Source organism: Aulonocara sp. 'chitande type north' Nkhata Bay, linkage group LG22 (assembly GCF_057382095.1).
Source record: "Aulonocara sp. 'chitande type north' Nkhata Bay isolate Kocher_YH1m ecotype deep benthic linkage group LG22, A_spYH_male_GT1.1, whole genome shotgun sequence".
Taxonomy (NCBI): domain Eukaryota; kingdom Metazoa; phylum Chordata; class Actinopteri; order Cichliformes; family Cichlidae; genus Aulonocara; species Aulonocara sp. 'chitande type north' Nkhata Bay.
In genome coordinates this window covers 8,758,145-8,770,243 of record NC_141364.1, presented here as the reverse complement: position 1 = coordinate 8,770,243, position 12,099 = coordinate 8,758,145, and the positions used below count along the sequence as shown (strand labels likewise).

Below are 12,099 nucleotides of genomic sequence, written 5' to 3'. Positions count from 1 at the left end.
TTTGAAAATATTAATTTTACTAAAAAAGCAGATTTGATGGTTCTCTTGAAGTGGTTTTATTCATAATCTTCATTGCTCTTTTTTTCAGACTGTACCTTGGATGGATGTGTGTTGCTTCTACACTTCCACACAATATATTATGTCTCTTAGTCTTCTCTCCAGGAATATCAAAACTAGACTGGGAAATTATAAGAACACAGCTGAAGCAAATTATCATGACGCCACAGGGGAAACACAACTAGACACAGCAAACATGTAAACAGGAGAACATGATAATAATAAAACCTAATAATCCAAGAACTGAACAGGGACTAAAAGAAATGCAAAAATAGAATAAGACTATAAATACACGTGAACATAAACCAAAACATCACTAGGATATAACAAACTCAAAATGCTGGGTCAAAAGGAAGCAGAATTATGACACTTCTGTACTGGAAAAAAATACAAAGAAGTGCTCAAAAATATGAGAATATAATTTTTTTTTATTCCTGTAAGATTCATATTATATAATGGTGAGAGTGGAGCAGGTTGTGTGGCCATTGTATTGTTGACATAAAGCTGATAAGTCAGCCTCTAAAACGTCCCTAACAGCAGGTAATGTGGTGAGAGACAAGATCGAGCTACAGGTAAGAGTTTAGAACTGCCTTATTGCTTTTTTCTCAAATTAAAAGTGTACATTACAAGGTTTTCATTGTTCTAATCCAATCAGAGTAGCCTGCGCTGTAAAAGAAATTTGTGCATCAAAGATAAGATGGATCCAAACTAATAATAATCAGATGAGTTAGATCATGCTGTTACATAGACATGGACTTTATTTAATCCCACATTGGGGAAATTCACTTATTACAGCAGCACAAATGTGAAATTGAGATATTATATATTAGAAAACTAAAAATAGAAAAAAATAATAAGAAAAATCGTGTACAACAAAGGTCCATCTGCAGACGGCTACAAGGACATAAGTACATGAGTACACACGTGCCATAGGACACACTTACAGTGCAGTAATGTTTAAAACAAATGTTGCATTTACTGACAAGGTTCGGGAGCATTAATAGTTTTCTTTTTTTTATACTTCTGTAATATGTAAATGTATTTATTCTTCTAAAATGTCAACTGCTTGTTTTTCTACTACACATCTGTCAGATCTGATGACTTTGTGGCCATTGACTGATTGACTTAGTAGCCACTTTATTAGGTATAGCTGTATGTTAAAGCAAAAATCTAATTAGCCAGTCACACAGCAGCAACTCAAAACAACCCGCTGACGTTGACACTGAGCACCAGAACGGGGAATAACTATTTCACACACTGATGATCTACTACGATTTTAGCACACAACCATCTCATACAGACAATGCTCTAATCGCTGGTGAGATTGTAACTCCACTTTCTATGTTGTAGACAGCAACAAGTCTTTAACATCACAAAAACACAATACACAAGCCACACACTTCAGTCAAAAAGGAAAATTTCTTCCCTCTGCAAAAAAAAAAAAAAAAAACTGTATAAAGGTGAGCTGTGGAGACCAAGGACAAGTGCAGTTCACAGGTTTTGTATCTAAGGAATCCCAGAAGACTGCATGGTGTCATTGCCCAGCAGTTGTTCCCAGGACATATGGACTCAACCTCAACAATCCCTCACACTGAGCAGCATGAAGTGACAGTGCAGAGGAAAAACTCCCCTTTAACAAGAAGAAACCTCCAGCAGAACCAGAACCCGGTTCAGTACCAGCAGCCATCTGGGTTTGGAGGAGAGAGACAGAGACACAGAACTACCAAAAGTATTTTTTTTTTAATGTGATTGACTGTTGTTGTAATTCAAGCCCTGAGTGTAGAGCAGGTAAGATATAAAGTTGCATCCTAAATTCCATGCTCATGCGTTTAGTTTATGACTTTTTCACCTGGTCATTTCTTGATGAACGGATGGTCTTTCAGGGTTGACCAAGCTGGTACCCTGGCCACCTTGACTCTGTTCTCTGCAAGATGTTGCAAAAAAACAAAATCATATGGAGACAATATTGGACACAAAAAATATAGCATTTTAGTTAAATGTAGCATTAACTCATAAGTCTTGCTAAAGTACCTTGTATTCTGATTCATCACAGCAGCAGTTCAGTTGGATGATGTCAGTAACTGCAGCAAGTGTCTTGCTGACTGAATAATTTCATCTTGCATAATCTGAAACAAACACATAAAGACAGAAACAATTTATAAATTAACATTCAATAAAATCTAAGAATTAATCATTTATTAGATACTAATATGAATATGTCCACCACAAAACTTGTGTGGAGCGAAGTTACATTCAATCAAGATGGTCTGGCCGTTCTCGTTTACAACATTATATTTGCAGTGTTCGTCTATCTATCAATATCTGCGGAGTATGGTTTTGTACCGAGTATCCTATTTTCTAAAGCACAGCATGTAAAGGGTAGCTCGGTTAGCGAGATGCTAGCATGTAGCGCTTAGTGAGACACGCCTCAGACGAGTTGAGCAAAGACCCCGTCTGTGTACTTTATACGTGAGCAACGGATTTAAATAAAATTAACGTTTCAAAAGACAAACTTGAAGATAAAAAAACAATATACTTACCGGAGAATCGCCAGGGTTTACCGCTGCCATCTTGCCGCTCCTAAATTCAAAACTGCCTCTGCAGACAGGCAGGGGAGGCGTGGAAATTGTCTTTGAGTTAGTCAAACGTTTTCCTTAGTTCGAGTAGATGATAAAAGAAAAGAAAAATGAATGGGATTTTAAGTAGGACTAGGCGTTCTGTAATGATTTCTATTTAGGAGAAAAACTTTAAACCTTTAAACAGCTCTCTTTTAAAAGAAAAGATAAAAGAGAATAAAAAAGAAAAAAAAGATCATGCTGTTACTGTTGTTGCCTAAGCTAGATGTTTTATAATGTGAAGACAACAAAAAATGTCGCTTTGAAAAATGTTTTTTAATTTTATTAAATTGTAATGATAGTAGAATATTATAAAATGAAGATCTTTTTGTCTTCAATTTATCATCTAGATCTATTTAAACCTTTAAATTTGTTTCCCATAATTTTGCTCACACTTCCTGTGTTTTAATAATAATCTGATCACATTGTGTGGTGAATCAACTCTTTTCATTTGTACTATTTCATATGCCTGAGTTCATTTTGTTACCACATTAATTTGAGGAAAATATAAAAGATAATCTGCTGCCTTGTTCTTTTTAAACTCAGCATTCTAATAGAAAATATTATGTTTGAGACCCTTGCAACCCTGAACTGGTTAACTGTTTTTGTTTTTTTTTTTGTTTGTTTTAGAGCATAGAGATGCTTGTCATCAGTGTTGGTCACATTTATGGAAAAGACCCCATTAATAAAGCATGTGATAACACCAAGGTGAACAGAAACACCGTCCAAACAACACCAGCTGTTAGCAGACTAATCTTTTCACACACATTTCCTTGAAACCTGAGGGCTCAGCAAATGATACTGTGAACTTTTTGGCACTAACAATGATGACATGTAGATGCACAAAGTATTCCAGCTTTTGTCCTGGAATACTTTGTCCAATACTGTTGTTGTTGTTTTTTCCATATAGCACGCAAAGCCGATGACATGTTACACATATGCACATGGAAAATTCAGTCAATTTTGACAATGAGTTTTACAGCTGGGGTGGACAAGGTTAAGCATCAGGCTTTCAAATGAATTAAAAGCCTGTCTTGGTCTTTCGTTAATTAATAGGCTGGTGTGAAAAATTGCTGCCACACCGCCACACCTGTGCTTCGAGGTTTCTGGTAGTTAGAATGACTCGGGGGTGTTGATTCATTTAAACTAACATAATCATCCTGCTGCAACCAGGTTTCTGTAAGGCAGAGTAAACCGATTTGTTGATCAATTATTAAGTCATGTACTAACAGAGACTTGGAGGAGAGAGACCTAATATTTAATAATCCACATTTCACTGTTTTACTCTTTGGTTCAGATGTGGATACTTTATTGTTCTTTCTTTGTAATTGTTTATGTTTAAGTTGTTTGTTGCTGGTTTTTAGTTTGTTTTCTGTCTGTTTGGGAGCTGACACAGTCTCTATGGAGATGGGTTTTTGGGGGGGTAGCAGGAGGAGAGAAGCTGCAGAGAGGCGTGTAAGACTGCAACTCTGCTTCCTGGTCCCAACTCTGGATAGTCATATTTTGGGGGGTTTAATAAATTTGTCCATATTTCTAGAAATGAGAGCTGCTCCATCCAAAGTGGGATGGATGTCGTCTCTCCTAACAAGACCAGGTTTCCTCTAGAAGGTTTGCCAATTATCTATGAAGCCCACATCGTTTCTGGGACACCACTCAGACAGCCAGCAATTTAAGGAGAACATGCGGCTAAACATGTCACTCCTGGTCTGATTGGGGAGGGGACCAGAGAAAACTACAGAGTCCGACATTGTTTTGGCAAAGTTGCACACCGATTCAATATTGATTTTAGTGACCTCCGATTGGCGTAACCGGGTGTCATTACTGCCGACGTGAATTATGATTTTACCGAATTTACGTTTACCCTTAGCCAGCAGTTTTACATTTCCTTCAATGTCGCCTGCTCTGGCCCCTGGAAGACAATTGACTATGGTTGCCAGTGTCTCTAGCTTCACATGTCTGAGAACAGAATCCCCAATTACCAGAGTTTGACCCCCGGCGGGTGTGTTGCCGAGTGGGGAAAAACAGTTAGACACATGAACAAGTTGGTGGTGTACCTGGGGCTTCTGTTTAAGACTATGCTTCCTCCTCACTGTCACCCAGCCACCCTCTTTCCCCAGCTGCTTGAGGTCTGCCGGGGAACAGCTAGCGGGGCCTATGCTATCTTCGGCTGCACCAGCTACAGGGGCCTGGCTAGCTACGGGTGAATGAAGGGTGCGAAGCCGAGTCTCCAATTCAGTAATCCTGGCCTCCAGAGCTGCAAATATGCTACATTTGTTACAAGTATCATTACTGTTAAAGGAGGTTGAGGAGTAACTAAACATCTGACACAATGTGCAGGAGGGACAGGTGAAGTAGCCATGGTGTTAACGAGTCGGCTACAAGCTAAGCTAAGCTAAACACAGTGAGTGAATACTTTGGCTATAAATTAGGTAGTGAGTACACAGAAAGTGTGCTTCGGATAAAGCACGTGAAGATTATACTATGAAAAAATAATGTATTTAAAAGTTTTTAATTAAATTGCTAAGCAGATGAGCTTAGCAATTTAAGTTGTGTAGTGAAAAAATCTGTACAGACTCAGGAACACCGTTCACTGCAATATCCACAGAGGATATGTAGACAATGCTGAGGATTGCATAAATGTGTTCCATCCAATATAAAATAGATCCTCACAAGGCTGACTGTGTCGATCCAGGTATCCTGGCTAAAATGTAAATCTACTTTTCCTTCTCCACAGCCTCCAGCAAAGCCATGGACTCTAGTGTGCCCCTCGTCCTTTTGCTGCTGATGTGCAGTTCAATCATGGTCGAAGCCCAACTCAAGGTGTATGATCTGCGAGCCAGCAATCTTCCCACCGTTATCCTATTAACCACAGATGCCTATGTCACGGTGTCCTGTGGTTCTACTTCTCTGGGTAAAACATCTGTTCGCTACAATGACCCGAACCCCTGGTGGAATGAGGAATTCTCCTACTTCTATGCTGAGGAAAATGACATGCTGACTCTCGAGGTTTATGACTTGGACTTGCTCTTTGATGATCAGCTGGGAGTCTGCCAAAGGCAGCTCAAGGTGGGAACCTATCAGCATGACTGCTTCCTGACCAAAGGCGGGACTCTCCATTACACTTATACTCTTGGTTAAAACAATCAGTAGGCATGCAGAGATTTGTATGACAGCTGATGTCCATAGGCAGCCTTCATTTACCACAGCTTAACAATGTAGACTGTTATAGTAGAGCTGAAATCCATTTTCAGGGTTTTGATCATGCTCACATTAACCAAAAAATCAAACGTCTTAAAGTCTGTAAACTCTTTCTACTAGACTTCAGTACTTGCTGCCTGTTTCACCAATTGAAATAAAGTTTCTTGCAACAAAAGAGCATGACTAAGCAAATGTGTGACTTAATAAGAGAAATTACATTGAGTATACAGTGGCTGACAAACACAGTTTTGACGAGAAAAAGTGAGGTATGATAAGATGTGGCTGGACATCAGGTCAGCAATGGTTATTGGATGTCCAGAGAGGAGGAGAGACGGGTGCATAGGAATATTCAGTTTATTTCTTCCTCTGGTTTTTTCAATGTGCAGAAGAAATCATCTGAAGATTCAGTTCTGGCAACCAAGAAAGTAATGTCGTGGCAGATTTCTTTTCTCATGTATTAATCACATATTTCAACCATATCACTTTAGTATAGTAAGAGCACTCCTGTCACCAGTTTGTATGCATGTGGAATGTGATCGTAAGTGGGGCTCAAGTTTTATTGCACCTCCACATCAGACTCAGGGCTCTGGACATCCTGTTGCAGATGAGGTGATGGTTGGTCGGAGCTTTTCTTAGACTGAACAGTTAAGGATCTGCTAATAGTTGATCTGCTGTGGAATGTTCTTTGTTTAAGAGTGTCTGTGTCTGCGTATATAAGATGTAAGGGCGGTGGCCACAATTCAGAGATGGTCCTGGTGTGGTTTAATAAACACATTGCAATGTGTTTATTAAGCTCACTTCAAATCAAGCTCACTGGATGTGTTGCAGGTTATTGTTAAATTTTCCACAACAATTACCAGGAAAATAATCACATTGTAGACCCGCTACTTGGATTTATGATTTTTGACTTTTTCTTTGCTCACATCTTAATAGTTCATTGTGGCGGTGTATGGAGGCAAAAAACAAACAAACAAACAGAAAAACAGTGTAGTTGTCCAAAATTATAGCCCTTACTATAGATTAACTGTAAAAAGGACTCCAAGAAAGAAAGTAACAAAATAAAAATACGTATATAGTTAATATCTAAATATTATTTCCTTGCAACAAATATATTTCCTTATAACATATATTTCAGGGGTATCAAAAAAGTTTTGGGATGTTATAATTCCTTCAAGTTGTGCAGGTGCTCCCACATTTCTTGTATATATTAAACAATTCAAAAAGGAAAAATATCAGATGCAAAATATTACTCAAATTTTATTTTAATATGTTGATTTTATTCTGTTTGTGAGACAACTTAAAAATAAACCGCATCATTCCACTCTGGTGTTTATTAGACTGAACTGAATTTCAGTCACATACCTTTTTAAACTTTCCCCTTACTCCTGCTTTCTTACAAATACTTCTGTGAGGCTTTGAGCAAAATGCATCAAACCACCACTCCAGACTACCAGCTTCACTTTTTTCTCCCATCCTCACACAGTCCTCTCCATCAGGATGTTCTCCATGTGTCCCGTTCCAATTGTCTGGCTCCTTCATCCTCCAAAACGTCAAACTAAGATATGAAGAACAGACAGAACTGGTTCAGTGAAAGTTTAATACAGGAAATTAACAAATATATTTTCACAACAATCAAACCTTTGATTTAGTTGTGACCCATCCACCCACAACCATCTGCCCTCTACTGCTGAGTCTGTCAGTCCGATCCAGAACTTGTCCTCAGCTTCAGTCATTACATCTCTCAGTCTTCTGTTCAGGAAAGTCTGATCAGTAAAAGAAGATTAAAATTACCTTATAATTTCTGTGATGAGAAGGTGAAATATAAAGATGTGCTAAAACATTTGAGAACGTGAAAAGTGTTTCATACCTGCTCCTCCCTGCTGTCTATCTTAACCAGGTCTCCTCTTTTAGCTCTACACTCATCTCTGCTCTTGTTCCAGGATGATTGACTGATGGAGAAGTAATAGCACTTTCCTCCATGTTGCTCCCAGCCTTCTTCACATTTATAACATGCTTGATCTTTGAAGAGATTACAGCAACGACTTAAGTCAGGTGGATGAAATCACTGTTCATGTTTGTGTGATTTGGAGGCAGCAGGAGGCCAACCTTTTTAAACAATGTGTACACTATAGAGGGCGAGTCAATCAGCAGTCCAAAAGTTTAATCCAGCGTTGCAACGTTGGAGTCTCTAATGCTTACATCCAAGCTCCTTCAACTACAATGGCCTAGATCACTGAGAACATTCACATACGTTTACCTGAGACATTTGTGTTTCCACTTTCATTTCTGTTTTGGAGATCATCTTGTTTTTTGAACATTTGCTTCAATCTTATGTTGTCAAACACTGATTAAAAAAGAAAAATACAAATTATTCTGTGTCATTTTTGTTTTTTTTGTTTTTTTACTTAAATAAGACAGATTCTCTTTTTGAATTCTTTCAAAATGTTCACAATTTTACAAAAACAGCTCTTAAAAAGTAAAAAGAAAAGTTGGAAAAAAACCCACATTATAAAGGCTAGTTATAAATTATACACCATGTGTATTTACTAGTAAGAAGAACTAGCATCGCATCCACTCACCAGTAACAACAAGACCAATGACGGCAGCAGCCAGTAGACCACTGACAACCAGCAAGGCCAATCTCTCTGTGGTGACCTTTGACCTTTTGCTCAACACATCTTGTTGGTACCCCTCTGAAAAGTTAGCAGAGAAAGAAATGTTATAGAGATGTGGAAAAAGTTAATAAATGTATAGTTTATACAAACCACACATATAAAATAATCATATTGATTTAAGACAACAATGACCTTTCAGCATGTTTGAAAAATTATAAGTAAACATCAGCTACTACAAGGAGAAAAAGAACAGTGACCACAGTGGTTTGGCACTTTAAAAAGAAGTCACCCGCTGACACATTAGTGAACAGCAAAAATGTTCCTCAAATGACTGTTTGAGGCTTGTTTCAAAAGAAAGCCATTCCCCATGTTTACAGCCTTGTTCAAATGTCAGTGCAAAATAGATTAAACTGTGAAATCTGATTATTAAAGAAAGTCTCTAGGTTCAGTAAAAAAATGTAAGCAAGTGTGAAGCAGATATGATCAACATTTTTTAAAATGCAAAATAAATTGCAGACATGGGCACACAGAGACACCCACCCACACGTTAAGCCAGATCTCACTCCTCAGAGCAATTTCCTCTTCTTTTCTTTTTTTAAATGTCGACTTCTCTTTCAAACTTGCTAATTAGAAACAAGTATGAACTATATGAATAGAAATTCACCACTACATATGTTGTATGACTTTACTGTACTGTATTATCTTTGTTCAGTTGTCTGATGCATGTAGTTTAACATTTATCACCATTTATCATATCTCACATTTTACTTTTCTTAATTTCAATTCTAGTTATTTATTTATTTAGAGCCACATTTCATGATTGTGTCTGAACACAGTCCGTCCTCAAGGTTTTGATGAAAGTAGAAAGAATTTGATGTCTTAGTGTTAGTGGTGAAAAAGATTTTTATTTATTTTTCAAAGAGTGATTGACCAATATTTTTCTGAGATATTGTATTTTGACAGGTGAAAAACATTTTGACTGGGTTTCTTTTTTCGGTAAAGTCACACTACTTCACTCTATTAATTAACTCTGATTGAAAGCACACAGCAAATTCAAAAGTGTTAAATGTTTTTGTGTTAATAGTCTTCTTGCAAAATGGCCTGGTAAATGGCCTGTATTTATATAGCGCTTTTCTAGTCCCTAGGACCCCAAAGCGCTTTACATATCCAGTCATCCACCCATTCACACACACATTCACACACTGGTGATGGCAGCTACATTGTAGCCACAGCCACCCTGGGGAGCACTGACAGAGGCGAGGCTGCCGGACACTGGCGCCACCGGGCCCTCTGACCACCACCAGTAGGCAACGGGTGAAGTGTCTTGCCCAAAGGACACAACGACCGAGACTGTCCAAGCCGGGGCTCGAACCGGCAACCTTCCGATTACAAGGCAAACGCCCAACTCTTGAGCCACGATCGCTCAAGAGTTGGGCATTCGCCCAATAGAGTTAAAATAGTAAAATAGAGTTAATTTTACTCTAAGTAGAGTCACATTCTTTTAATGTAACTCTGAGGTGTAAAATGATGGTAGTTAAAATCGAGCGTTAAAAATGAGTGTTTCTCTGTCAAATCTGGAGGTGTTACAATGGAAACATTAACTCTTGACTTCTTAACTCTGAACTCCTACAGGAGCTATGACACCAACAGAGTAAATTCACAGACTCCGCCCACAGCACCATAGGCTCCAATCGAAGCTGAAGTGAAGCCGTTTCAGAACCTTTTGCTCTACATATTTGAGTTGTTTGCCATGCTTGGTAAGTCATTTTTTCAAAGATTGTTTCAATTATTTCTATTAGCTTTTACTTCTGTGGCTCTTTGGAGTTGAGACAAAGCTGTGTGAAAGGCATTAGCCATGTTGCTCGCTGATAGCATAATATTCTGTTTTAGCTAGCTGAAAGGTATTGTTTGCGGGCAAATACCACAGCCTTGAAAAAAGCTTGCATGTGAATTTTCAGTCAAACTTTTGGTCAAATACACTTAAAACAATGTGTAGAATGTGAAATGTTGGTATAATGGTGCTACTTGAAGCCTGAAAACGATCGCCCATAAAAAAAAACCAAAACGAGCAAACAGCAGTAGCAGGCGTCCTGACTGGGTTCTACGTTAGCATAGATCCCTCCAGAGTTTTGTGCACACGGTTTAGGTAAAAATTAAAAAGGTTGAGGTTTTACATTTAGTTCAGTATTAACTGTTGCCTGTGTCTTTGTCTTTTGGGAAAATACTTTACACAAGTAATGGCTCAAAGAGGATTCCTTTTTCTTTTTTTTTTTACTGTGCTGCAATTGATTACTGGATTATTTGTGCCATTAATTAGTGTCAACTAATTTTTATTCAATCTCCGCACAGGATATGCTTGTGAAGATGGAATATGGGGGACAGCAGAAGTACGTTGAAGTTTCACAAAGGGATGAATGAAGGACATGCATATTGTATTGAAGAAATAAATGTTGAGAATGCTGTTATTTGCATTTACCAGCTCACCTATGTCAGACCTTTTGATAAACACAATTCTAATGAAAGTGAGAACATGTATACTGTTACATCTTTCAGAAAATGTTTTGAAATTGTGGTGCACAGTTCAGAATAAATGTTTTTCAAAAAACATTGCGTCTTTTTAGTAAATGTTTATTTCCAAAAGAAATTTCTAGAAGTTCAGAACAGTAAAATTCCCGCTTTTTAGAATTAATTAGAAGATAACTCTTACATAGTTAAACTAAAATACTCTTTGAGAGTTAATATATAAACTCTTAACACCAAGTGTTAAATTATCAACTCCAGACAGATTTGGTGTTTAACACTAAATCAGAGTTAACGTACCAACTCTCCAAAAAGAGTTAAATTAACACTCTCTGGTCTGGACCCATATAGAGACTTTAATAGTGTTGAAATCAAATCCGACAGTGTTAATTTGGACATGCTGGATTTGCTGTGCAATACTGCAAAACACACACACACACACACACACACACACACACACACACACACACACACACACACACACACACACACACACACACAGTCTGCAATCTGCATATGCGTATTATATAACACAAGATATAACTATGCAATCAAGAAAATCTATCATTACTGCTCCATACTTACCAAGTGACTCTGTTGTGGACCGCTGAGTCTTTGAGATTGTTACTTCAGAGTAAGTGGTGTCAGGCAACGAGGAAATGACAACTGTAACAAAAATATGAAACCAGATTTCTGCTCAAAGTGATGAAGCCTGGTGATTAAATGCAGGCAAAAAAAAAAGAAAAATAACAATTTTTAGGAGATTTTCTCCAATGATGAGATAAACTCACCATTAGCTTTCTTCTCTCTTGTAAACTTCACATCAGAGTATAGCACTCCAGCTTCAGACATTTTACTGTTGTGTGACTTTCAGTGAGTCTGAAAGAAACTTTTCACAAGATTCAAAATAGAAAGCATTTCCTGTCAAACAGAAAGAAGAGGAGGGCTTTAAAAACCTCCTGCCACAAAATGATTTCCGGTCTCTTAAATTCACAAACAGACATAATCCAAAATGAATTCCTATGACAAGAAATTTTCACATTGTCCAGTGTTGGTCTTGTGTCACAGACGTTTCAGGCTGACTCTGTCTAATG

At 37.9% G+C, this 12,099-nt stretch overlaps 2 protein-coding genes across 4 annotated transcripts; one reads left to right on the top strand and one right to left on the bottom strand.

Moving 5' to 3' along the window:
- Positions 1-567: 567 nt before the first annotated feature.
- LOC147303453 (uncharacterized) lies at positions 568-6,039 on the top strand. Its single transcript, XM_086280234.1, has 2 exons — positions 568-629; positions 5,407-6,039. The coding sequence occupies exon 2, from the start codon at positions 5,421-5,423 to the stop codon at positions 5,808-5,810; it is 390 nt and encodes a 129-aa protein (XP_086136360.1). The 5' UTR covers positions 568-629; positions 5,407-5,420; the 3' UTR covers positions 5,811-6,039.
- Positions 6,040-7,220: 1,181 nt separating this feature from the next.
- Positions 7,221-11,857, bottom strand: LOC147303452 (hepatic lectin-like). 3 transcript variants are annotated; one of them, XM_086280323.1, is made up of 7 exons: positions 11,797-11,857; positions 11,591-11,671; positions 8,450-8,563; positions 8,118-8,214; positions 7,738-7,912; positions 7,509-7,633; positions 7,221-7,425 (listed from the first exon to the last, which is right to left on the bottom strand). In XM_086280323.1, the coding sequence occupies exons 1-7, from the start codon at positions 11,855-11,857 to the stop codon at positions 7,221-7,223; spliced, it is 858 nt and encodes a 285-aa protein (XP_086136449.1). The 3 variants fall into 3 exon arrangements, with proteins under 3 accessions (XP_086136449.1, XP_086136450.1, XP_086136451.1); XM_086280324.1 differs by having other exon boundaries at positions 7,738-7,883; positions 8,149-8,214; XM_086280325.1 differs by lacking the exons at positions 8,450-8,563; positions 11,591-11,671; positions 11,797-11,857 and having other exon boundaries at positions 7,738-7,889; positions 8,128-8,188.
- Positions 11,858-12,099: the final 242 nt, after the last annotated feature.

Bases quoted from the DNA above. Each gene is read 5' to 3' on its own strand.
- LOC147303452 (XM_086280323.1), bottom strand. From the start codon at position 11,857: ATGTCTGAAGCTGGAGTGCTATACTCTGATGTGAAGTTTACAAGAGAG. The intron at 8,215-8,449 runs GTGAGTGGATGC...TTTTTTAATCAG, and splicing joins CATTGGTCTTGTTGTTACTG to TGTTTGACAACATAAGATTG. The intron at 7,426-7,508 runs GTTTGATTGTTG...TTCATATCTTAG, and splicing joins GGGTCACAACTAAATCAAAG to TTTGACGTTTTGGAGGATGA.
- LOC147303453 (XM_086280234.1), top strand. From the start codon at position 5,421: ATGGACTCTAGTGTGCCCCTCGTCCTTTTGCTGCTGATGTGCAGTTCA.